At 40.4% G+C, this 27,952-nt stretch overlaps 1 protein-coding gene across 3 annotated transcripts in view; it reads left to right on the top strand.

Annotated features, from left to right (window-relative positions):
• The window catches only part of LOC306882097 (neurexin-1a-like), a gene marked incomplete at its 5' end in the record, with an annotated part of 208,431 nt that overhangs the window by 53,554 nt on the left and 126,925 nt on the right, over positions 1-27,952 (top strand). For 2 of the 3 annotated variants that reach the window (XM_079436565.1, XM_079436564.1), the window contains 3 exons: positions 2,994-3,023; positions 14,130-14,431; positions 21,413-21,436. In XM_079436565.1, coding sequence (XP_079292691.1) covers positions 2,994-3,023; positions 14,130-14,431; positions 21,413-21,436 — 356 coding nt within the window. Of the gene's footprint in view, positions 1-2,993; positions 3,024-14,066; positions 14,432-21,412; positions 21,458-27,952 lie in introns of all 3 variants that reach the window. The other variant, XM_079436563.1, reaches the window with a different exon arrangement.

Genomic DNA, 27,952 nt, shown 5'->3' with positions numbered 1-27,952 from the left:
AGCTTTGAAGAATAGATGGATGCATTTGTGTTACCATGAATTCTAATCAATCTTAAAAGGATCCTACAGGACTCATAAATAAGTCTTAAATAAGCAAGCTCGTCCTGATCCTTGCAGCCACAGATTACAAGATTTTGGATTCAAAAGACACCCCATTGAGATGAGACTTGCCTTCTCCTGTGGGGAGTAAGCAGTTTATCAGAAAAGCGAATCAAATAGAGAGAGCTGCTGATAAATCAAACACTCATAGACACTGTGAACTAGAGCATATTTTTGTTTGCGGTGGAAACAAGGAGGAAGATAACTCATGTAGCCAGATCTTTGATTTTTTGAGAAAATTACACCACAGTCATCAGCCTGGTCTCATGAAAGTATTTGTACAAAACATACATTTTTGTATGTTTGTAGAACAGGACATCTGTACTGTCAGTGACTCAGGACTGCACAGCATGCATCACGCATAGCATTTGAAAAAAAGAAAAAAAAAGCCGGTAAGTACTTTGTCTGTTGCTTAGGGGCAGAACCTGAAAAGGTAATATATCTCATATCTATACTCTTTTAACATCTAAAAGTTGCGCTTCATTATATGATACCATGGCGTAACCATTTTTCACAGCAATTTGCACATTTTTTCATGTAAATATCATGCAGATCCACGCAAAAGCTTAAGGAGCTGACAGATACTGTAAGTAGAAATACAGCATTTTTTCTTCCTAATTAGAGAAAAAAATTGTGTGTACATCCAGAACTGTTTCTGACTGGATAATATACAAGTTCAAGGCCACTGCTGATAAACACACACCAGTGCCGCACATTCTATGTACATTTTGCAAGTTGCTATGTTGCTTAGGAACTATAAACAGTTCATAGTTAGATTATTACAAAACAAGAGCATTGGTGTATTTTCGCATTGTTTCGCATCCACACTTTTAAAAAGCAATCAGCCACTCAAGGTCATTCCAAGGATAAGGGAGTCCTGCATGTTCCATCCATACAAGCTGCGAGTGCTCTGCATACCCAGGCAGTCTGAGAGAGTTCACACATAAACATAATTATAAAATGATCATTTGAGATGTAACTTAAAGCTTAAAAAATTGTTGGGAAGAATTAAAAAATATATTTTATTTGACAAAAAAATTTAATTTTCTGTAAATCCACATCAGTTACGGAAGCTTTCTCTGCAGCTTTGGCGCCTCCGCTCTATTGCTATGACTCGTCAGGATTGATGCGCATTTTCAGTGCACGAGATAAGCTGTCTACGAACGCTCGCCCAAGTGGAAAAATGCGCTATTGCTGGCAGATCTATTTTCATTTTTTTTTTAAAGCAAAGCAAATTTTAAAAGTCCACTGAAAACATATCTTACATTTTTGGACATAGACAATGTTGAAGATATGCGTCATGGTCAATATGCCTACGTGAAAAATGAAAATAAATAAAATTATAAAAATGTATATAAAATTTTAAATAACAAACATCTGGGAGAAACAAAATCCTCAGAACATGTTGAACACTCGGAGGATTATTATTATTAGTTTTTTTATCTATGTTTTCCGTATGCTTGTGTCATTTACAGTTAAAGTTCTTCCCTGGTTTTATTGTTGTTTGCCACGTTACTTGCCAATATTTTAAAGATATTATTTTTGCCATGGTCTGGTATTGGAGTAGTGTCACCCGGGTGGGAGTTTTAACTCCTATTTACTGGGAAAATATAAATAAATGCTGGGAGTTTGTGTGCTTTTTTGTGTTGTAAAGATCTGAGGTTTTATTTGACTTTTTAAGAACTTTTTAACTCCTATTCACTGGGAATTAAAAAAATAATCATTGCAAACAGTCGATGCAGCTAAATATAGAAAGAAGGAATCCCCCTTCTCCCCACCCTCTGAATATTACGTATCATAGCGTAACTACGTGTAAACATCATTTGGCAATTTTTACTTGGAAAAACAGCTATATGTTTTTATAGCATTCTAATATCTTTGATAAACCTGGAACGATAGCCTAGAAGAAGGATTGGCGATGAATTTCATTTATAAATAAGGTAGGTGTAACTGGACGAACAAGACATGAGACGTGCGGATCCATGTGCAAGCTTTATTCAAACAGGCATGGTTCAGTAAACAGCAAACAGACATGAATGAGGCAAGACAAAGGGTATTCCTAGGACAAGCGTGGGTCGACGATCAGCGAACAATATCCAACAGGGTAAGGCAGAGAGATAATCCAGGCACAAAAGCTATAGTCCAAGAGAGGTGCAAACAGAGTCCAAACGGCAAGGCAAAGGGTTAATCCAGGAAACACGGGCAGGAATCAAAACACAAGAAAACACACAAGGCAAGACTATATCAACTACGTGGGCTCCGTAGAGTAGCTATCACTAGGAGAGTGATAAACGCTATACAATACTCGGCAATGACAGAGAGGAAGTCCAAGGCTTATAAAGCGTGTCTGATGAGATCAGCTGTGTAATCAGTGCAATGTGAGATTGGTGACAGCTGTGATCAGTACAATTGATGATGGGAAATGCAGTTCGGGGGTGACGTGCAACAGTTAGTGTGGTGCAAGAGTCAATGTGGTGAACGAGTGACCTCTGGTGGTGAGTGAACCGAAGTGCATGGACAGGATTCGTGACAGTAGGAAATGTGCATACTTTTAAATCGACACCTGCCACTGTGTTTCCGTCTTTGAGTGCGTCCTAAAAGCCGATGAGGAGGGGGGATCTTAATCTTAGCACTCAGCATACCTTGTTAAAAATGACACCACTCGCCACTGACACCCACTACTTAGGGGAAAACACTAAATATGCTAAATCCTGAGTGGCTTTTATAAAATTCAAGTTTTGTATCGCTGTCAAATTGTGACTACATACAGTATATTTAAGACAAAAAGAAAATGAATGTTTTTATCTATTTGCAGTCTCCAGCATTGTTGATTACATGGTCCCAGATTACTCAGGCCATATTCTTTCCTGACTGTGTTCTTGTTTTCCTTTAAGGTCTGGCACACATGATGATGGGCGACCAAGGTATGGGCTCTGTTTCTTTTCCACTCTTTTGCTTTCTTGTCCTCTCAAGACCTATTTAATTACTTAATTGTTGGGTTGTTGCTGGTCACTGGTTGTTCGGTCATTAAGATGTATATGTGCATATACAGTGTATGCACCAGTAGCACAGTATGTCCCCTTTTGATCTAGGGTTACAGATCCTCTGAATGTGCTATTATAAGATGTTATTCTACTCCAGCAGAAGTTCCATGCTCTGTACAATGGTGGCCCATCCAGACCCACCCCACAACACCACATCTATCACTCATATATGGGTTTCATTTTAGATAGACACCAGCAATCATTTGCTGAAGAACACAAAAATGCTTGTAATTAAAATAACAAATCACACATTACAAAATTTCTCCTCTGAATGGGCATGCGTCTTTTCCGTAAAGGGTAAATATTTAAATGTATTGATTGAAAGGATAATTGAGATGTAACATCTCATTTTCGAGGGGGTTCTAGGAATATAAAAATTATATAACCATACAAATAAAATAACCTTACATAACATACACTGCAAATACACACATTCACAAACACGAATAGATGGCTCGTCCTCTCCCTCAAAATGCATTATTTCTCAGAAATACTGTATTGTTCTGAATATGTGTTTTTTTTTCTTCTTGGAAATTATGAGGTCACCTTATATTCAGAGTATAGACTTTTACTTGTCAATTATACACCTGAAACAGTAGATGGCACCAAATAGCGACCCACTGCTCTTCATTGCTGCCGTCTAGCCCAGTTTTTCTCAACTGGTGCAGTCAAAGAAACAACAACTATGTTTTTATGATGTAAGACTTGTTGAAGACATGCCTGAGAGCTAAGACAAAAGCCAGAGATATACACACCATCCTGATTCAGTATCTGCGGTCAAATAAGATGCTGTCAGACTGTATGTCAGTGTCATTATTCTAACTTTATTTTTGTAGCTTGTTACAAAATAAAGTCTCTCTCACCTCAGAAAAATAACTTTCCTGTCTTGTCAGCCATTATGCTGTGCTTGTGCTAATGCGGTGGTGCACGCTGTATATCACTTCATTATAAATAAAGGTCAAAAGAAAGTATGAGCGTGAAACTTCATAGTTATGTTGGTAAATTATGAAATTGCTAAAAAGTACCAATAAATTACGTAACGTGTACTATCTACATTGGGGGGAAAATGTATTTGATCCCCTGCTGATTTTGTATGTTTGCTCACTGACAAAGAAATTATCAGTCTATAATTTTAATGGTAGGTATATTTGAATGGTGAGAGTCAGAATAACAACAAAAAAATCCAGAAAAATGCATTTAAAAAAAGTTATAAATTGATTTGCATTTTAATGAGTGAAATAAGTATTTGACCCCTTTGCAAAACATGATTTAGTACTTGGTGACAAACCCTTGTTGGCAATCACAGAGGTCAGACGTTTCATGTAGTTAGCCACCAGGTTTGCACACATCTCAGGAGAGCTAGGCCACTCCAGGACCTTAATGTGCTTCTTCTTGAGCCACTCCTTTGTTGCCTTGGCTGTGTGTTTTGGGTCATTGTCATGCTGTAATACCCATCCACGACCCATTTTTTTTTTTTTTTCTTAACAACTGTTTATTGAATTTTATTCTAGGAACAGTAGTACAAAACAAAAAGCAGCTGTACAAATTTAGAACCCATCCCACCCCCTGGTAGACTTAAAAAAATAAAAAATTAAATAAATAATAAAAATAAATTAATTAATATTAATAGATAAATGTGACCCTGTCTGTGAAAACCCAGCTAAAGTCACTGTTAATTCACTGTTTTCTACATAAAATCATCCAACATAATGTAGAGAACATTCTGTGAAAATATTACATTGACATCTTTAATATTGACTGAGTTAGGCCATGTCAAAGATTTGCTTAATTTCGGACTCAGAAAAACATGTTTTTGAGAAATTCCAACGTAAAGAAAAGCTTATATTTAAAACTGCAACACATTTGAACCATAATTATCCTGACTATGTGCCATATACCACATTAAAGCTGAGATTCTCCCATTTTCAGTTATATATGTCACATTTATGAGAAAATTCTTTAAGTTTTGTAAAACAGGTACATTTATTATGATGTGCATGTTCAAAAAGCACAAAAACATTTAAACAAATGGGGGGAACCACAAGGGCTTGAGTGTTAGCAACAATTACAAGTCAGTTCACTGAACTGATTTGTATAATATTATTAGTAAAATGAAATAAAAGTAGAAAATGTCATTAATACATAAATTAAAATATGAAATTTAAGTAAATAATCTACTTTTATCTAATCTAATTCATTGTGCAACATTTGGAATAAATCCGGCAATACACAAAAAACTAAAGAAACATTAATAATCAAATAATCAAGTGTAAAAATAATCACTGTATATTCTTTATTGTAAGTATTTATTATAAATAAACAGATTATTTTTAGCTACTAAAATTATTCACTCAAGAGCAGTTCATTTTATATTGTTTGATTAATATTCAAGTCAAGTTAATATTATTTGTATAGCACTTTTAACAATGCAAATTGTCATGGTTCAAATCGTACTATTCTGACCGCCATCAATTTGTGGCAGTAAATGAAGAGGTATCATACCAATCACAAGTGCAGTATGGAGTACCTCAAGGCTCAGTACTTGGCCCCTTACTTTTCACCATTAACATGTTACCCTTGGGAGATATCATTAGGAAACATGATGTTAGCTTTCACTGTTATGCTGATGATACCCAGCTCTATATTTCTTCGCGACCTGATGAAACTTACCAATTTGCAAAACTAACGGAATGTATAGTTGATATCAAAAACTGGATGACTAGCTGTAATATTGGGATAATAATACTGTAATATTAATGACATAGACGGCAGCATAGGCTATTGCACAGACCTAATATTTGTTACACATCAGATGTTTTATCCCAAATGTTCAATTAAGTCATAAACCGACTATGTTTGCTTGATTGTGTAATGTTTTTACATCAAGCACATCCTGCACTTTATTTTCTCATTCATGCATATTCTTTTTCTAAAAACCGAAACCGAAACATCAACGGTGCTTTGCTTCCGTAGGACATACAAAACTTTTTATTAATACATAATAAGAGTTATTTAGTCTACAATAAACAGTAGTAATATGTATTATAGGCCTATTTATATATATGTTTTTTAACATTTAGACTCTTTTGTTTTTGTGTTTGTTTTTACGGATTGACGCAGACTCGTTCACAGCATTGCGCTTCATGCCAGATAGGAATTCATCAACCCGCAGCATCCGCGTCATCATCAGCATCCAAAGACCGAATTATTTCAACACGTATCAGGCATAAAATGTCCTTAAATTGAGCTGATGATCTTGGCAGAATGTTGAGTAACAAAACAAATAGGCTGTTCTTGAAATTTCAGTGATGCCACAAAATCATCCACACAGTCGGAACCTGGCTAAATTCGCAGTTTTCTTGCCTTTCCCAGCACTGACATGATTTTCACTCTCGTGAATTAATGTTAAGGTCTGTTTGTAGTTTCTAATGATAGAAAATAAGTTTCTGAATCGAAGATTTAGCAGGTGTTTCTGCACCTAAAGTAAACTCAGATATGATTGAAATCAGTATTTAGGAAGAAAACCTCCTGTATTTTTTTTCACAAAATAATAAAACGTAGTGTCAATACAGTTATTAATTTCAGCATTTATCATGTTAGAAATGAAAATTACAGAATTGTATCTCGAACCCACTGATATAATCTGTTATCTACAGCAATAAACACAAATGACCTATTTTCGTCATTTTTGTGGCTATCACAATTTTGACGCTCTTTATCTCAGAATTTGATTACGCGACTTTAGCCAATGTTTCACAGACGGGGTCACAAATAAATAACAATAAAATAATTTTTTACAAAGATTTTAGAAAAGATGACACAACATTAAAAGCTGAATGCCATGAATGAACAGTTTTCACATTAGATCCATGTATACGAGAAGTTGAGAGTTCCATCGAGATAATGTCCAACAAATACACAGTCCAGGTTCGTCTGTCCATTGTGTGAGGAGGATTCCAATGGTTGACTAGCAATTTTTTTTTGCTGCTGTGAGAGCTGCTAACAGTAAACATCTTTGTTGGATGGACAAGGTGAAGTCTAGATTTAGATGGATGTCAAAACTGCATATCTGCATGCTCCTATAGACTGTGAAATGTATATGGAGCAGCCTGAAGGATTTGAGGTCAAGTTAAAAACAGGAGAGAAATTGGTGTGTAAGCTCAATAAGTCACTGTATGGTCTGAAACAATCAGGACGAAATTGGAATAAGATGTTGCATGATTGTCTAACTGAAAATGGTTTTGTTCAAAATTCAGCTGACTATTGTGCCTATAGTGAACAAAATAACAAAGAAACAGTCATATTGATCATTTTGGTTGATGACCTTACTATTGCATCGAGTAATGGTCAAATACTTAAAAGTGTGAAGGAAATGTTGGGAGCTAAATTTAAAATGAAAGATTTTGGAAAACTTTTTTAAATTTTTTTTATTTTGAAATAAAAACGAACCAGAAAAGATACATCACAAAAATTTTGGTGAGATTTGACATGACCCACTGTAAACCAAGTTCAACACCATGTGAAATGAAAATTAAATTTGACAATGATGGAACCTGCTGATCCAAAGAGGTATCGTGAAGTGGTTGTCAGTTTAATTTACGTAATGACAAGTACTCACCCAGATTTGAGTTTTATTGTTTTTAAATTGTCACAGTATCTATCTATACCAAAATAACAACATTGGGTTGCAGCTAAACATGTGTTGAGGTATTTGAAAGGCACTGTGGACCTGGAACTGTGTTACAAGAAAAATTATGCAAATCTTAAACTTGTGGCCTATAGTGATGCAGACTGGGCAGCAGACCTGAATGACAGGCGTAGTGTTACTGGTTACTGTTTTAGTTTGTGTGAGAGTGGGCCTATTATTTCCTGGAAGTCAAAGAAACAACAAACTGTTGCTTTATCCACATGTGAAGCTGAATACATGGCTTTATCAGCTACTGAACAGGAAAGCCTGTATCTTGTCAATTTAATAAATGGAATGGACAATGTACTTGAATATTCACCATTGACAGTTTTTGAAGACAATCAGGGTGCTATTGCCTTTTCAGAAAACCCTGTATGTCATCAAAGGTGTAAGCATATTGACATTAGATATAATTTTGTCCGATCTGTACTCAGTGATGGCAAAATAACTGTTTATTACTGTCCTACAGTTGATATGGTGGCAGATATTTTAACTAAACCTGTATCTACAATCATAATGGATAAATTTGTGTGTTTTCTATTTGGTATGTGATGCACTGTGTTGTACTCTGTCAATTCGTAATCCAAAGGTTGTGGGTTCGAGTCTCGGGCCGGCAGGGATTGTAGGTGGGGGGAGTGAATGTCCAGCGCTCTCTCCACCCTCAATACCACGACTGAGGTGCCCTTGAGCAAGACACCGAACCCCCAACTGCTCCCCGGGCGCCGCAGCATAAATGGCTGCCCACTGCTCCGGGTGTGTGTTCACGGTGTGTGTGTGTTCACTGCTGTGTGTGCACTTTTCACATCACTTTCACTTTCTCAATTGATCCTGTGACCTAGTTTCTGGAAGTGGGTGGGGTGAATGTACAGCGCTCTCACCACCCTCAATACCACGACTGAGGTGCCCTTGAGCAAGACACCGAACCCCCAACTGCTCCCCGGGCGCCACAGCATAAATGGGGTTCTGGAAGTGGGTGGGGTGAATGTACAGCGCTCTCACCACCCTCAATACCACGATTGAGATGCCCTTGAGCAAGGCACTGCTCCCCGGGTGCCGCAGCAGAAATGGCTGCCCACTGCTCCGGGTGTGTGTTCACGGTGTGTGTGTGCACTTTGGATGGGTTAAAATGCAGAGCATGAATTCCGAGTATGGGTCACCATACTTGGCCGTATGTCCTTTCACTTTCTCAATTGACCCTGTGACCTAATTTCTGGAAGTGGGTGGGGTGACACACCGGTGCGCAATCATTAATAAATGGCCACTGCTCTTTCTCATTGTGATGTGCATGCAGGCCAAACGGAACTTGATTGTCTGTGTGTTAAGTTTATATCCTTTAAGTTTTTATGAGAACCGGCATTCCCAGCTCTTTTGGGGATGGCTGCGCCAACACATTTAGATGTGTTTGCACACTTTTTTTTTTTACTCAGTAATTGATGTGTTTTAAAATGAAGGGAAGTACAATACGTCAAACAAAATATACTTAAGTAAAAGTAAAATTACAGATTTTAAAAGTTACTTTAAAAAGTACAAGTACATAAAAAAGCTACTCAATTACAGTGACACGAGTAAATGTAATTTGTTAATTTCCACCTCTGAATATATTTCTGATGTGCAGCAAAAGATAATTGAGCTTCACAAATTAGTGAATTGGCTTTAAGAAAAGAGCTAGTGCAGTCAACATTCCCATTTCCACCATCAGGGCAATAATTAAGAATTTCCAATCAACATAAAATATTACGAAACTGCCTGGAAGAGGATGCGTTTCTATATCGTCCTAATACACGGTGAGAAAGAGAGTTTGAGTGGCTAAAGACTCTCCAAGGACCACAGCTGGAGAATTGCAGAAAATAGTTGAGTCTCGGGGTCAGAAAACCTTAAAAAAAACTGTCAAACAGCACCTACATCACCACATGTTGTTTGGGAGGGCTTCCACTCATCACTCATCCAAAAACAAACTCCAGCATATTCAGTTATGAGATACGACTGGAACTTCAAATGGGGCTAGCTTCTATGGTCAGATGAAACTAAAAAATTAGCATTTTAGCAGCAAACACTCAAGATGCGTTTGGTGAACACAGGGATAAAAAGTACCCCATGTGTGCAATGAAATATACTGCTGTATTTTTGATGTTGTGGGCCTATATTTCTGCTGGAGGTCCTGGACATCTTGTTTAGACACATGGCATCATGGATTCTATCAAATACCAACAGATAAAAAATCAATAAGTGACTGACTCTGTTAGAAATCTTATAATGGGCCATGTTTGGATCTTCTAATCGGACAATAATCCAAACACAAACCTCAAAAACAACACAAAAATGGGTCACTGAGCACACAACCAAGCTTCTGCTGGCCATTCCAGTCCTCTGACCTGAACCCTGTAGAAAATGAGTGAGGTGAACTGAAGAGAAGAAGCACCGTCATGGAGCTGTGAATCCGAAGGGTCTGGAGTGATTCTGGATGAAGGAATGGTCTCTGATCTCTTGTCAGGTGTTCTCTAACCTCATCAGGCATTATAGGAGAAAATTTAGAGCTGTTAAACTGACAAATGGAGCTTTCAAAAAGTATTGAATAAAAGGGTGCCGTTAACAGCGGCGCCATCAAAACCAAGATGGCGCCGCTGTGTTCGGACGCCGTTCGGGTCGCTCCGCTGAGATTTTGCATTAACTTTCTTTTTTACTTACTTTTACTTTCTCTTTTTACACATTTCACTGCATTTCACTGCACTGCACTGATCACCTACAACATAGAAACACTTTTGGACATTGGAAACCGCTACACCAACCTGCTTCAGGGCACTTTATCCACGAATCCTGCGTGGCCTCTGGAGATTCTTCGTAACGTGTAGATAAACAATACCCCCCCCGAGGCGACGGATCAAGAAACACCGCGGGAAGCGCGCTGGAATTCGAGTCAGACTCAGGAAAAGGGCTCACAGTCCTCCTCTTCCAAGCATTCTCCTCGCTAATGTCCAATCCTTGGAGAATAAGATGGACGATCTTAGAGCCAGGATTAGTTTCCAACGGGACATAAGGGACTGTAACATCCTTTGTTTGTCAGAAACGTGGCTTTCGTCCTCGGTCCCGGACACTGCTGTAATGCCGAGTGATAACTTCTCTGTCTTTCTGACGGACAGAACAGCAGAGGCCGGTAAATCCAGGGGTGGAGGAGTATGTTTCATGATCAACAAGAAATGGTGTGATCCCAGGAATATCTCCATTCTGTCACGTTCCTGCTCGCCTCATCTGGAACATCTTTCCATTATCTGCCGCCCATTTTATTTGCCCCGGGAGTTCTCATCGATCATTGTTACTGCTGTGTACATTCCACCACAGGCGGACACCGGCTTGGCTTTGTCTAAACTTCACGATGTGCTCAGCGGCTACATTAACAAACATCCTGACACTGCCTTCATCATCGCGGGGGATTTTAACAAAGCCAACCTCAGACAGGTCATGCCGAACTTCCATCAACATGTATCCTGTCCAACTAGAGGACCGAACACACTGGATCATTGCTACACTCAGTTCAAGGATACCTACAAAGCCCTCTCACTACCGGCTTTTGGCAAATCGGACCATGCCGCCATTTTTCTAACACCGGGATACAAACAAAAGCTCGTTCAGGAACCTCCGGTGCAGAGAGTAGTAATGCAAGTTATTGACATTAAAATAATAATCCATACCTCAGACAGTCTCTGTTCAGGATCAATTGGTTCACGGAAATTGGTGGTCTTCTTTTTAATATGTGGATTCAGTGTCGCTAGCAAAGTATCAAACTGAGGCACTGACATCCTGAAATAAACTTTGAATCTCTCGGGATAATCCCGCAGCTCTTTCATAAGGAGGTGGAACTCTCCTTCCTCTCTGCGCAATCTAAGGATTGGATGGACCCAATATTTCCTTTTTCTTTTTCTTTTTTTTAAAAGAGAGAGGACAACAAAATCATCCTCACTGCTTGAAGACATTTTGTATAGTTTTGCGAATTTTTTCGCAACGGATTAATTAAAACGCATCGGACTCAGTGTGCAAGGTCTCTGTGCGTGACGAATTTTTAAGATTGCGAATGCGAAAAAATGCATGCGAAAATATAATGGATTTTTTGAATGAAGTGGGAACCACGGAGGTAGCAAGGGACTCATTAAAGATAGACGTGAACAAACCAGCAAGCTGATCGGCGCAGGACCTCAGAACACGGCTGGTTATCCCATCAGGTCCGGCTGCTTTCCTGACGTTCACTCTCTTTAGCGCCCTCCGAACCTCATCCTCCGACACGGTGATTACAGGATCATCGCTGCTCTGCCTGCTGCTTCCTGACGCGCTGGACGGCAGAGACGCGCCGCTGCCGTTGCCATCGAAGCGGCCGTAGAAGGTGTTTAACTCATCGGCCAGCAACGGATCTGCTCTCACCTCCGCGGAGGATTTGTTTCCGAAGGCACAGATGGTCCTCAGTCCCTGCCACATCCGTCGAGAGTTGTTGAGCTGGAAATGAGACTCAATTCTCTCTCTGTATCTGTGTTTAGCGGCTCTTACTGCGCGTCGGAGAGCATAGCACGATGCTTTGTACTCACTCATATTCCCGGTCAGAAGAGCCTCATTATAAGCGGCAGTGCGTGTGTTAACCGCGGCACGGATTGATCTGTCCACCCAAGGTTTCTGATTGGAGAATGTCCTTATCGTTATTGTTTCTGTAGCTTGCTCGGTTAGCGTGTTTACGAAGCTTAATGCTACATCCGTGAACTCGCTGACGTCAGAAGAACTCGCCCGGAACATGTCCCAGTCGACGTCATCAAGCGCCGCCTGCAGCATAGTCTCAGCATAATACCCTGTACAACTTTTTGCACATTATTTTTTGCACATTCCTCTCATTACTATTTGTCAACAACATACTGACCTGCACATTTATATTTATATTTTTTATCCTATCTTATCTTATTTTATCTTATCTTTTATTTTATGTTTGTACTTCTTCTTAATATTTGTATACTTTATAATTGCACTGTCCTTGGAGCGGACCTGACCTACATTTCACTGCTGGTTATACTCTGTATAATTGTGTATGTGACAAATAAAACTCTTGAATCTTGAATCTTGAATAGTCTCTGAGTGGGAGGACCAGTGCGTCACTACTCTCTGCAAGTGTATTGACTCAGTGCATCTCAGTGTGGTATGGAAATAGCTCAAATCAGGACTGCAAAGCACTACAGAGAGTTGTGCGCTTAGCTGAGCGCATCTCAGGGTCTGCTCTCCCCTCTCTGCAGGACATCTACCTCAAACGCTGCAAAAATAGAGCTGTTAAAATCATCAAGGACTCTAATCACCCTGGTAACCGTCTATTCACTTTGCTTCCATCTGGTAAGCGCTTCCGTAGCCTGATGGCAAAAACTGAGAGACTTAGGAGGAGCTTCTTCCCCCAGGCCATCAGGCTCCTAAACTCTAACTCTGTGTCATAACATCACTTGACTCCATGTAAATATCACTATATCAATAAGATATTCATAATTTTTCTCTACCTCATATTGCTGCTATTTAAATACCCTGTACAACTTTTTTGCACATTATTTTTGCACATTCCTCTTATTACTATTTAAGTCAACAACATACTGACCTGCACATTTATATTTATATTTTTTATCTTTTATTTTATTTTATTCTTTAATTTTATTTTTATTTTTTCTACTTTTCTTCTTCTTAATATTTGTATACTTTATAATTGCACTGTCCTTGGAGCGGACCTGACCTACATTTCACTGCTGGTTATACTCTGTATAATTGTGTATGTGACGAATAAAAACTCTTGAATCTCTTGAATCTTGAATTGTGGCCAATGTGTATTAGAGAAAAACATTTATTTCATAATGATATTTCCCCCCATTTTAAATTCTTATTATCCAATGAAATGTTAGATTTTTGTAAATTTTTTAAATAAAAGATTAAAAGGATTAACAATGCAGATTTTCACAGCCTTCTTTGATTTACCAAGGGTGCCTATATTTTTGGCCATGACTGTAGGTGAAGAGGCACTATCTATAAGACAATGTTTCCTACAGATAGATATTGTAAACATGCAATTCAGAGAATACTCTTGTTTTTTTCAAGATCACAGGTCAATCTGGCCAACCTCAGTCACATGTACACGTCTTTGTGCTAGCCAAATAATTTATATCTTCTGTTTTTGTTGTGTGCTTGTGCAATAGTCAAAATAACAGTGTGAAGTGTGGTTAGATAAAGCGTAGTTAGATATGAATCCATCCTTGTCAGGTTTTTAACCCATCTTATTTTTTTTTCTTTGTTTTCAGAAATAGAAGAATATGTGGCGACATTCAAAGGTTCAGAATACTTCTGCTTTGACCTTTCTCTGAACCCGATCCAAAGCAGCAGCGATGAAATCACGTTGTCATTCAAAACACTCCAGAGAAATGGACTGATGCTTCACACAGGAAAATCTGCTGACTATGTCAACCTGGCGCTGAAAAACGGAGCGGTGGTTCTCGTCATAAATTTGGGTTCTGGGGCTTTTGAAGCTCTGGTGGAACCAGTCAATGGGAAATTTAATGATAATGAATGGCATGATGTAAAAGTAACAAGGAATTTGCGTCAGGTAATAAGAGCTACAGGAGCTAAGAGGGCATCAAACAGATAAACAGAGTAACAATTTAGTCAATATAGTGTTACATTAAGTGAAATTATAATTAATTATAATTATAAACTTTATGTGGTATTAACATTACCATATAAATAATTCCTAAGAGCCAAAAGTACTCCTTTTAAGCAGGGTCATACTTATATACCTATTATCTCATTTGTATCTTTTGAAATGTCTTCTGAAAAGCATGATTGTCTGCAGGAAAATACACAAAAGTAGAGCAGGGTGAGCTCTGCACTTGGAGAGCAATCTTCCTGCCGTATTCAGTTCCAACCTTGCTACTGTGAATACCTGTCATTTTCAAGTAATCCTGATCTACTTGGCTAGCTGGTTCAGGTGGCTTTTATTAAAATTGGAGCTAAACTTTCCAGGACAGGATCTTCTCAAGGAGCAGGGTTGGCTACCCTTGTAAAATAAAATGTATTATTTATCAATAAGTTGCTTATTTATAGTTAACTTTGCACAATATGGCAACAGACAAAAGTTTTTTAAAATAGGACAATAAATAAAATAAAATATTTTAACAATGTTTAACAACACCTTGCCTCTAGGCCTTCCACAACAATTTCAGGCACTGTTACCTGGAGACATTCCAAAACCTAATGAGCATGTTTAGGCATCATATCTGCACTCCAAATTGGAGTATGTACTTTATAAAAACCGCAGAATGGACTGTGACAAACACAGTACACCCAATATTTGTTATGTGTTTTATCTTAGTAACATGGCAACACTGGCCTAACTGTAAATTAGGTTGGGTTTCTTGAGCACTTCACACGAGAAGCGATATCGATATGGCATGTGTGAGTAACTTTTAACAAAGATGTCCTTGATGGCTGTTGAAAAAAAATTTGCACACCTCTGCTAAAATTTCAGCTTTTCGAGATGTAAAAAATTATCTATTTAAAAATCATGTTTGATCTTTTTCCAACTATTTGTTCAATAATAAAACATATTTATTATTGTTCAATAATAAATACGCACACTTTTTTTTTAAAATAATAAGACATGGTATTCTGTTTGGAATTAACCACATTCAAAGTCTTACTGAAAAGTAATTATAATAATTCAGGCATGATTTAAGGAATTCTGATTAACTCGGAATAAAGATCAGTAGTATTTTCTTTAGCAAATTCTTGGTTTCATTTTACTGCTAAAGACATGGCCTTCAATAAGCTTACAAAGTGTGTGCTGGGATCTCATTGTAAAGAATTGTTTTTTTTTTTTCAAAAAAAACATTTGATGTGCCATGAAATACCATAAAGGCCATCATCAAAAACTGGAGATTTGAACAGGTTACCTGTCAAAAATTGCTGTGAAAACAAGATGAAAATGTATCAAGGAGGATGACAAGAGACTTGCAGTAACATTAAGGAGCTGCATGCATTTCTAGAAAGGACTGGTCACTTGCTGCCTTTGACAACATGTTTTCTGTTTTCTTCCTATGTCTGGGCTATGAGGTAGTGTGGTTCAAGCATCATGCTATAGTGTTGCTTCTCTTCAGTTGGAACTGGGACAGTAGACAAGATACACTCTAAAAAAATCTGTAAGGACACAATTTCTGTAGCTTGCTCGATGGATGCCAATGTCTTCCATGTCATCTTGGAAAGCCTGTCTCTATGTCTCTGTTGATCTTCCTTATTCGGCTGTTGATTCAGCCTAAGTCCCTCCATCAGTGGCCACTATGCTCACAAGGTTGATAAACTACTGCACTTCCTCAATCAGCTGTCCTCGAACCATCAGTGGACTTTGGTCTGTGTACCTCCCACTCTCATTGATTGGTCTTCTCTGTTCAACTTCCTGGCCTCTGCGTTCAGGCTGATTGTCATTTTAGTGGATACGCTCGTCTCGGCTGGTGGAGATGGCATATTTCAGTAATGATCAGGAATGCGGTACTCTGGTTAATGTTAATGTGGACCCTATTAATAGTTTAAATCAGACAAAGCACAGTTGAAATGAAGTCACTTGTAGCCAGTGAAATGTCTGTGAAAGACCCTTCTAGACGAGTCACTTCACGTGAATCAGTCCTTGAAACGCCTCTCAGTTAAGCAGCTCAGCTCCTCTATCCTTGAACGGGGAAACACTTTTCCATCAAAGGTTATCACCAAGTCTCTTGACTAAACATCGTAATTGAAATTACCAATAAATCTGACAATGACTGTCTCATAATGGTTTCTAACCATACGAATCACAAAATTGCATTTTCTCAGGCTGACTAGTCATTGCTTATGCACTGTCCTAAATGCGCACTGACCACCTCTACAGCAACTGGAGCCTCCAACAGCAGCTGAAGCAACTTAATCCATCAGCAACTGGCTCATAATTTAGAAGTGGGACCAATTAGCCACTCTGCGTGCTGCACTTCCTCCCAGCAGTGTTAACAATTATACAATTATTTGTCAGACAAGATCTGGATTATAAATCAGAATTTAACAGAGAATTTCAGTTACTATTTCGGATGGTCTGACGGCAACAGATATATAACGGTTTATGCAATGTGCTGTATTAAATCCATTATGTGAGCACAGAGTGTAGCAGAGAAGTAACAATAAAATGCTGACTTTAGGTAGAATGCAATGCAGGTAATGAATTGCAAAATGGCATATAACATCATCTAGAGATATTTAAAGACTCAAACAGCTATAGCTACTCATTGAAAATAGCTAATTCACATGATTGCACACTTCTTAGAAATCAAACTGTGCTTAAGCAATGAAACATTTCCCATAACACCAGAAGTATTAAGCATATAGACAATAACCAAACTGTTGCAACAGTATGTTTCCGATAACAAACAGAAGTTTGTTCAACAGTATAATTGCTAAAACACAGCTAGCCTTAACAACAAGAATGTTCCCAATGATTAACATAAATCCTTGTAAACAGTAGGTTCCAAATAGTGACTAAATAGCTTTAAGCAACAGCAGTTTCCAACAAGCTATGCCAACGAGATCAGAAAACTATGACAGCGTGTACTGAGCAATTAAGCTTAGCAACAAGCGTGTTGCCAATACCTGATAACTTTGAGCATAAGTATGAAAAAGAAACTTAGCTTAACTTCATGAAGACACGTTTGGATGATTGGAAAGTGAAGTATATCCACATCTGTTGAGGATGCTTGATCTTCTGATGTAGACTACAACTCCATGCAGCGAGGTCCGATCTCGACTGAATTGTTCTTTGTCACTTCCAAATCAAGCCGCTTAATGTTATACTGGTCGATGCGGCGAATCGTGTTTAAAACACCACCGGAATCTGAAGAGAAAACTGTATGGTCAACATCCTTTCAATCCGTTTGAAATCTGTCCTGAGTGAGTGTTTGTGATGAACTAGAAAACAGTTAAGGTAGTATCTGTGCAAAGAATTAGCGTTTAGAAGCTGTCTTGAGCCGTACTTGAAGCGAGTATCTGTGCGACAGAACTGAACTGACTCTGTGTTTGTCTGTGCGACAGACTAAAACTGTTTTAGTGTGTGTCTGTGCGACAGAACTCAAGGCTGACTAAGCAAGTGTGAGAACGGATGAACTTATCATATTATTGTAGTGGGAGGAGTTACGATCAGCTGAGCGTCAGCTGATGCTGCAGTCACACTGTGGTCAAACTGAACTACACTTGAGCTCCATTCGTCGCTCAAACTAGATATGTGTGAATTTTCTTTTTTCTTTTATCCCCCCTAAAAGTTTGTATTTGTTTGTTACATGAATTTAGTTGATTTCAATAGAACATTATATGTGGAAAAAGATCTGACATGGTTTTACTTGGATTCATTAAAAGCAGCAATTTTACAAATGATGTGTAAACTTTGTAAGCAGACTCGTCACCGTCCTGGATGAGGCCGATCAGTGTGGTGTCGTCTGCGAACTTCAGGAGCTTGACAGAGGGGTCTTTAGAGGAGCAGTCGTAGGTGTAGAGCCCTGAGGAGCTCCAGTGCTGATGGTTCGAGTGCTGGATGTGAATTTGCCAAGCTTTACTAACTGCTGTCTGTCTGTCAGGAAGCTGTTGATCCACTGGCAGACGGAGGTGGGGACGGAGAGCTGAGTTAGTTTATTTTGAAGGGTTTCCGTGATGATGGTGTTAAAAGCAGAGCTGAAGTCCACAAGCAGGATCCTCACATAAGTCCCTGGTCTGTCCAGATGCTGCAGGATGAAGTGCAGTCCCATGTTGACTGCATCATCCACAGACCTGTTTGCTCTGTAGGCAAACTGCAGGGGGTCCAGTGATGTCCTTCAGATAAGCCAAAACCAGTCTTTCAAATGATTTCATGGCTACAGACGTTAGGGCCACAGGTTTGTAGTCATTAAGTCCAGTAATTTTGGATTTCTTTGGGACGGGGATGATGGTGGAGCGTTTGAAGCATGAGGGGACTTCGTGATCTGTTGAAGATCTGTGTGAAGATGGGGGCCAGCTGATCAGCACAGGTTTTTAGGCAAGCTGGTGACACACCGTCTGGGCCTGGTGTTTTCCTTTTCCTTCTTTTGTTCTTCCTGAAGACCTGGCACACATCTTCTTCACTGATTTGAATCGTAGGTGTAGGGGAGAGAGGGGTTGCTGGAGGTGTGAATGGTTGTGTGGAGAGGTGTTCAGGGCAGGTGTGGGGTGATCTTTCAAAACGACAATAAAAGTCGTTCAAGTCGTCTGCCAGATGTTGATTCTCCAGAGTGCTGGAGGATGGTGACTTGTAACTGGTGATATCCTTCATTCCTATCCACACTGAAGCAGGATCACTGGAAGAGAATTTGTTCCTGAGCTTGTCAGAATAATTCCTCTTTGCCACTCTGAGCTCCTTTTCCAGTGTGTATTTGGCCTGTTTGTACAAGACTTTATCCTCCTTTCTGTAAGCATCTTCTTTGGCCTGACGGAGCTGTCTGAGTTTTGCAGTGAACCATGGTTTGTCATTGTTGTAGATTAGATGAGTCCTGTTAGGAATGCACATATACTCACAGAAACTGATATAAGATGTTACAGTCTCTGTGAGCTCGTCCAGATCGGTGGCAGCGGCTTCAAAAACAGTACAATCAGTGAGGTCGAAACAGGCTTGTAGATCCCGCTCTGTTTCGTTAGTCCATCTTTTATCAGATCTTAATACAGGCTTTGCAGACTTAAGTTTCTGCCTGTAGGACGGAATAAGATGAACCAAACAGTGATCAGAGAGTCCTAAAGCTGCTTGTGGAACCGAGTGATATGCGTGCTTTATTGTTGTGTAACAGTGATCCAATATATTACTGTCTCTGGTGGGACATGTGATGTGCTCTCTGTATTTTGGCAGTTCGCGGGAGAGATTTGCTTTATTAAAGTTTTTGCTCACTCTCTGTGATCTGATCAGCGAGTTTCTGTAGAGCTGTGCTCACGTATGCTTGCGGTGGAATGTAAACACTCACGAGAATGAACGCGCAGAACTCCCGCGGCGAATAGAACGGCTTGCAGTTAATGAAGAGCGTTTCTAGATCTGAACAGCACATCTTCTTTAACACAGTTACATCTGTACACCACCTCTAATTGATGTAAAAGCACGTCCCGCCGCCGCACGATTTCTGTAGTCTTGTAGTTCTGTAGCGTTTGGCCAGAGCTATGGTTCCGCCAACTACAATGTCCAGCAAAACGTCCGAAAAATCTAAATCCGGTAAAAGATTTTGTGGTGTGTTCTGCCGAATGTTCAGCAGGTCATCCCTGGTAAAACTGATCGTATTTGAAAAACAAAAAACAGGAAAAACAAACAAAAACAGTGCAAACACAAAAGAGCAACGCACAATAGGTGCCATCATCGGCGCCATTTTTTTCTACTTTTTTCTACTATTTAATAACCAAATTAAAGAGCAAAGATGCAGCCATCTCATATCCATAATGACTAGCACAATCTACCAAATTAGCAACTATTGCAGCCATGTCAACAGCAAAATGAGTTAAGACATGTTTTTTGAGGGGCATTACATAATGGTGCAAATAACGGTAAACTGACTACTGCAAACCTTAGTAAATCAGCTTGTATTATTATTTTAAATACTCTCCTCCCCAAAAATGTTGTGCCTGAAAGTAAAACTCAACAAATGCATATGCAATAAGGTCAGCCACAAAAATAACCTTCCACACCTCTTCAGCTAATTTTTCACTGCATGTCTTAAGTAAAGACCGAGAGTAGTTCTTTAATGCCAAAAGATGGTTTGTGCTACCACAAGATGTTAGTAAATCTGGCTCATGGTGAGTGAACACACACAGCAAAGTATACACAACGAAAATGAATGACACTTTTAATAAATTTTAATAAAACAATAATCCACGAGAGGCCTTGTTTATGATTACCAAGCAACTATTAATCTAGAATCTAGAGTTAAGGCCACTTTATATTAAGTGGCCCTAACTACTATGTACTTACATTAAATTAATCATTTGGTACAATGTTATTACATTGTACTTATATTTAAAAAAAAAAATAACTGCATGTAATTACATTTATAATTAATTTCTGTAACTACATTTATAATTAAACTGTTGACCCATCCCTTATGCCTTAACCCACGCTTAAACCTACCCATACCACCAAACCTGTCCCTAACCTTACCCTTATCCCACCTCAATAGCAGAAAATGTGTTTTGCAATACAATATGAACACAATAAGTACATTGTACTTATTTTTTTGATGTAAGTACATTGTAGTTAAGGCCACTTAATATAAAGTGGGACCATAAAGTCAGATACTAAGACTAATCCATCACATACAGTTTAAGCATATCAATTATTTTTTGTTTTTGTGCAGTTAGCTAATATGCTTTGTAAAACTAACGTTGCTCATGGAATGTGTCATGCTACTAACCAACTGTTTCTTAATATTCAACAAATTATGTACTAACCTTGGTAATCATCATATCTTTGTTATGTTCGTGTAACAATCGTTATTCTATTCACACTTATTAATTTCCTTTCTCCTCCTTTTCCACAAAGCACTCAGGCATTGGACATGCTATGGTAAACAAACTACATTGTTCGGTAGATATTATTCTAATTTATTGTTATTTTGGGTATGCTGTATGTTTTTTTTTTTTTAATCTTTCCTTTAATTGTAGACATAAAAAAAAAATTGGAACTGGTTGTTTTTTTTCTGTTTAATCTGCTTAATTTAGTTTTCCAGCAGCCTTTTCCCCAATTTTTTATCCAGTTCAGTTTGAACCACTTTAGAAGAATCATCCCGAACGTTTTACATAGCAGTAGTTTGAAACATGTCCTAGCTGCCACAGTCAGTTCTATTCCTGTCAGTTTATAGACACAGGACACAGAGATAAGTGCAATACAATACAGTATTTCATTGGCGCCTGAGGAGGGGGATCCGTCAAAATGAGGTGCCGGATCGGATTTCGGAGATGCCGGATCCGGCTCCGGCTTGTTTCGGCACAAATTAAGCCCTGGTAATGGGACTAATTTTCCAGGGGTAAGTGATGTGGAGTCTTGGAGATGGCGCAGACTGAGCATCCACGAACATACTGGGAGACATCCTGGGCAATACTGGGCCACCAGTACAGAGCTTGGAGGAGCGAGAGAGTACGCTGGCTGCCTGGGTGTCCAGAGCCCGGGGAAGCATGCAGGGAGCTGAGAAGGGAAGTCCTGAAGGAAGTGGGCACGTAGGTTTTGCCCTCTGGGCATCTCAGTGCAGCGGGTTCGGTGATGGAGGCGATGTGTTCATCTAGGGCCCACCAGATGGGGCTCACAAGCTGGAGGGATTATGTGTTCAGGTGGGGAGCTGGAGGGAGTATGGGTTCAGGTGGGGAGGGTTTGTCAGGGGCATGGATATGTGAGAGAGAATCCGCCTTGACATTCTTATCTCTGGGTCAATACGTGATGGAAAACTGGAACTGGGCGAAGAAGAGGGCCCAGCGAGCCTGCTGGGGGTTTAACCTCTTTGCACTTCGGAGATATTCCAGGTTTTTGTGGTCAGTGATGACCGTAAAGGGGTTTTGAGCTCCGTCCAGCCAGTGTCTCCATTCCTCCAGCGCCAGTTTAATGGCGAGCAGTTCCCGATTTCCAATATCGTAGTTCCGCTCCGCTGAGGAAAGCTTCCTGGAGAAGTAAGTGCAAGGGTGGAGTCGGGGAGGCTCTCCATGGTATTGAGACAGCACTGCCCCCACACCGATGGTGGAGGCATCCACTTCCACTATGAATGAGAGTTGGGGTTCGGGATATAAGAGGAAGGAAGCAGTGCAGAAGGCCTCCTGGAGCTTCTGGTAGGCGGCTCGAGCTTTGGAGTTCCAGGACAGAGATTTCGGTTTCTGACGGAGCATGGAAGTGAGGGGGGCTGAGAGGAGACTGAAGTTCAGAATGAACCTCCAGTAGAAATTTGCGAAGCCGAGGAATCGTTGGAGTTCCTTTACTGACTGAGGCTGGGGCCAGTCCCGGATGGCTTGGACCTTCCCCTGGTCCATCTGGATCCCATCCGCACTGAGGAGTAGCCGAGGAACTGGACCGTGGGGCGGTGGAACTCACACTTCTCGAGCTTCAGGTAGAAGTGGTCTTTCCTGAGTTGGCATAGGACCTGCGTCACGTGATGGCGATGTTCGGCCAGGTTCCGGGAGTAGATCAGGATATCGTCTATGTACATGATGACAAACCGGTGGAGGAACTCCCGGAACACCTCGTTCATAAACCCCTGGAAGACAGATGGAGAGTTGGAAAGGCCATACGGCATGACCCGATATAGTGGCCTGAGGGGGTAATGAACGCCGTTTTCCACTCGTCGCCTTCCTGGATACGAACGAGGTTATAGGCGCTCCACAGGTCCAGCTTTGAGAAGATGCGGGCCCCACGGAGTTCCTCGAGGGCAGCCGGGACCAGGAGAAGAGGATAAGGGAGCTTGACAGTGTGATCATTGAGGGTCCGGTAGTCGATGCAGGGCTGCAAGCCTCCGTCCTTCTTGCCCACGAAGAAGAAGCTCAAGGTCGCTGGAGAGGTGGAAGGATGAAAGAACTGTTGTTGGAGAGCCTCCTTGATGTAATCCTCCATCGCCTTGCGTTCCGGGATGGACAGGGGGTATACTCGACCCTTGGGGAGTGTAGCTCCAGGCAGCAGGTCGATGGCACAATCCCATTGCCGGTGCGGTGGTAACTTTGTGGCTGCCTGTTTGCTGAACACATCCTGGAACGCCATGTGGGTCAGATGGGATCGTTGGAACCTCACAAGGTTTGGGGTTCTCCACTAGGGTGGAATGAACTTGGAGCTTTGGGTTACTAACCAGGGGTACATGGACGTTGAAGAGACAGTTTTCCTTGTATGGTCTCGATCTTCAGCTCGGCCTGTCTCTGGTAAATCAAGCTGTTTTTGGAGTGCTTTTGAGATGAAATTGCCTGAGGATCCCGAGTCCACGAGGGCGGGTACTGGAATGAAATGACGTGGGGTGAGCAATTGTACCGTTAGCAGTGGTAGGGTAGAGATAGCAGGCTCCAATTGGAGGGTACTCACCACTGGGTGTGGGGGACGAGAGGGGCACACCCGAATGAATTGCCCCGGAACTCCGCAGTAGAGGCACAGCCCCGTGGCAAGACGTCGAGCACTCTCATTGTGTGAGAGGCGATTAGTATCCATTTGCATAGGTTCTGGTACCGGAGGACAGGCAGCTAGTGAGGACGGAGAATGAGCGGTTATGTCCGGCTGACAAGCCATGAGACATTGGGAGATCTTAACGGCCTTCTGCATAAAGCTGTCCAGACCGACAGTGTCATCATAGATCGCCATCTGGGCTCTGATCTGTGGATCCAAACCCTGACATTAAGCAGTGAGTAGACTGCCTCGTTCCATCCACACGAGGCCGCCAGAGTCCGGGACTGCAGGGTATAGTCACTGGCTGAAGAATCTCCCTGACGGAGGCGGATGAGTTGGTTGGCAATGGAGAGTGAGCCGGTGGATAGTCCGAAGACCTCCTTGAAGTGGGAAGAGAAAGTATCGAAAGAGTTAATTATAGTAGTCTGTGAGTTCCAGTTGCCTCGTGCCCAGAGCAATATCCATCCGGTTAGCAGGGAGATCAGGAATGCAACTTTAGCCATTTCGCTGGGAAATTTATGGGATTGCGTCTCTATGTAGAATGAAACTTGGAGTAAAAAAACGCTACATTCAACCGCCTCACCCGAAGAGTTTGCAGGGATGGCCATGGGACTGGCAGAGGCAGACTGAGGGTGTGTGACCGGAGAAAGAGCTGTTTGAAGAGCACTGACCAGCTCTTCGAGTGGATCCGCAGCGGCAGGGTTTGGGAACTCCACCTCCGGTTGTCGGTTCTGGTCTGGTCTTCTGTCGGCTGATAGACGCAGGACACAGAGGTAAGTGCAATACAATTAACAGGTTTATTGAGTAGCAGCAGAGGGGAATGAGATGAGCAGAATGTCCAGGTAAGCAGGCAGGGAATGGGAATGTCTCTAGGGGCTTATCTGAGTATGAATGTCCTTTTTCCTTTTCCAGGGGATCCGGAGGTAACAGCGGAGCGTGGAGACTGTGGAGAACTGGAGCGGTGGAGAACAGGGATCGGAACACTGGAGCAACTGGTAAGTAGACAAAAGGTAAGTGGGTCAGGTTAGTCAACATGCAATGTTTGAGACCAGACAGTGAGTGAACGGGAGGAGTGAAGGGATATAGTGCTGTTGATGAGTGCTGACAAGTGGCAGTGATTAGAAATCAGGGGATTGGGATCTGGTGAGTGTCATTGGTGGAGACTGCGCTGATTGTGGTGACTTTCTGACAATTCCCTCCCACTCTGCATGGTCTGCAAAATGCTGTGCTGATAAAATTAATTCATAATCCATTTGTGTTTAACTCTGTTTTTTTTTTTTTTTTTACTCTAGTCCCTCCTTGTGCCACTTTTTAATATGACACTACTCTATATACACATCAAATTAACTTAAAAAGTAAAGTCAGATTTTATGTCAATGCACAAAAAAGAAAGTGGCATAAGATTTTAATTTCTTCACCAAACTGTGTCACTGCTTCAAATAGATTTTAACCATGTTGCATGGTTTCCTTTTAATTTACTTACAAGCAAACATACAAAAAATATTTTCCTAGTTACTAACACCATTTTTGTGTCTGTCAATTAATTTTAAGTTGCTATGGGGCATTACTAACACATTCTTCGATTTAATACATCAACACGTGATTACATTTAAGTAAATTAAGTCTTCAAAGCTATCCCTTCAAATTTATGCAAAACATCGAAGAAAAAGAGACAAAAATGGGTTTTAGTCTAAAGAAAATAGAGGAACAATGTCTGTTTTACTGAATGTAACTCTGGTTCCCAAAGACACTATCTAATGACAGTGGGGAACATGAGAGTGGTCACAAGGTCTGAAGCCCTATAGAATCACACCAACTCATTGGTTGCTGGCAGGGCTGGACTGGGACAGAAATTCAGCCCTGGCATTTTTTGGTCCAAGCGGCCCACCACTACGATCAGAAGTGGTCCAGCAGGACAGCACCCGTATATAGCCTAGGACTGTAGTTGAAAATATACACACATGCACGTGCACACACAACACACATAATATGGGAATGGGAATACCAGGTACACACTAACACTGTGAGTATACCTACTGTGTATAGTGGACCAGTACTCACTCCCTCGTGACTTGCTGTTAATAGTCAATTAAAGTTATGACTGTTTGAAAAAACTAAGCAGTAGGCTATCTACAAAAACTACAGATGAACTGATCATGGTTTTTCATGGACATTTTGCTCTGCTACAGGCTGAACTGGCCTTAAAAAAGGGGTCATATGATGCATTTTTAAAGATCATTATTTTGTGTATTTGGTGTAACAGAATATGTTGACATGCTTTAATGTTCAAAAAACACATTATTTTTCAAATACTGTGCATTATTGCAGGTCCTATATACCCTACCCCTCTCAAACGCTTCGTTTTCTACAAAGTCCCTCCTTCCAACAAGTGCAGTCTGCTCTGATTGGCCAACTGGCACATTGTATTGTGATTGGCCAAACACCACAAGCACGAGTCGTAAATGTAACGCCTCTTTCCATAATTGCGAGCTTTAGCTTTCAAAATAAATGTAAAGACAGTTAATAATGTCCTTAGTTTTACCATCAGTTCAAGCCGGAGAGGGGAACAGAGTCGCGTGACAGACACAGTGATGAAGCTCATATGTATTTGCACACAAGCTGCGGTTGTGTGACCGTGTTTCTCTCTCTCACACACGCAAGCACACACACACACACACACGACGCATAAACTCCGCATTTGAGCAGTCAATAGCAAATACTTAAACTAATAACAAAACATACAGTCGCTGATTCAGAAGTGCCAGATTGTCATAGCAAAGTCAGAATTACCTCCTCCCCTTGGTTCATGAAACTGTCATCCATAAAATGCGTTGTGATAACATCTGGGTTGTGCTGTTCTGTTGTAAGTAATCTTAATGATTCCTAAATGCATCTACTTCCAGAAAGTCAAATAAAGTCTTTTTTGCTTTCTCCTAGAAACACACAGCGTCTCCCTGACACGGCTGCATCAACACTACTGTGGTTACTGAAACCAAGCCTTCTTTCTTTGCGTGAACATTTGGGAGGCATTACGCAAATATTTCCACATCGTGACGCAGACATGTGGGGGCGTGTTTGAATGAGCCGTTTTTGGGGGGCGTGGCAGAGTCTTAACTTTGATAAAGAATATCTCTTTGGTTTTGAGACTTTAGTCTTTGCAATTTCAGGGATCTTATCTATGCACAATCAGCTTGTAACACTCCAAAGAGAAAGGAAAACTTAAAATCGCATCATATGACCCTTTTAAAAATTATGCTAAAAATGCAAATTCACTCTCTGCCAGAAGGTGGCGCTTATGTAACAGGCAATACAGTGTTTCCTGGGTCACTGCTGTAAACAAAGCAGAGCTGTGCTTATGAACATTATTAATATGCATCGTTCAGAGGCAAGATGAAAGGATAATGCCATCGAAACTTTTCTAATGACAGTCAGGTCCCCTCAGAGATACATTTATATAAATTCCTAACCCCAACTGTATTGCGATTTGTTTGGCATCTCAACCGATTTGAATCATCACATATGTGATCCTGGAGCACAAAACCAGTCTTAAGTCTCTGGTGTATATTTGTAGCAATAGCCAAAAATACACTGTATGGGTCAAAATTATTGATTTTTGTTTTATGTGAAAAATCTTTAGGACATTAAGTAAAGATCATATTCCATGAAGATATTTTGTAAATTTCCTACTGTAAATGTATATCAAAACTTAATTTTTGATTAGTAATATGCATGGTTAAGAACTTCATTTGGACAACTTTAAAGGTGATTTTCTCAATATTTGGATTTTTTGCACCCTCAGATTCCAGATTTTCAAATAGTTGTTCCAAATATTGTCCTATCCTAACAAATCATACATCAATGGAAAGCTTATTTATTCAGCTTTTTAGATGATGTATAAATCTCAATTTTGAAAAATTGACCCTTATGACGGGTTTTGTGTTCCAGAGTCACATATTT

This window comes from Barbus barbus (assembly GCF_936440315.1).
Source record: "Barbus barbus genome assembly, chromosome: 16".
NCBI classification, from domain to species: domain Eukaryota; kingdom Metazoa; phylum Chordata; class Actinopteri; order Cypriniformes; family Cyprinidae; genus Barbus; species Barbus barbus.
Note: the sequence above shows the minus strand (reverse complement) of the source record. Positions and strands in the feature narration are given on the sequence as shown.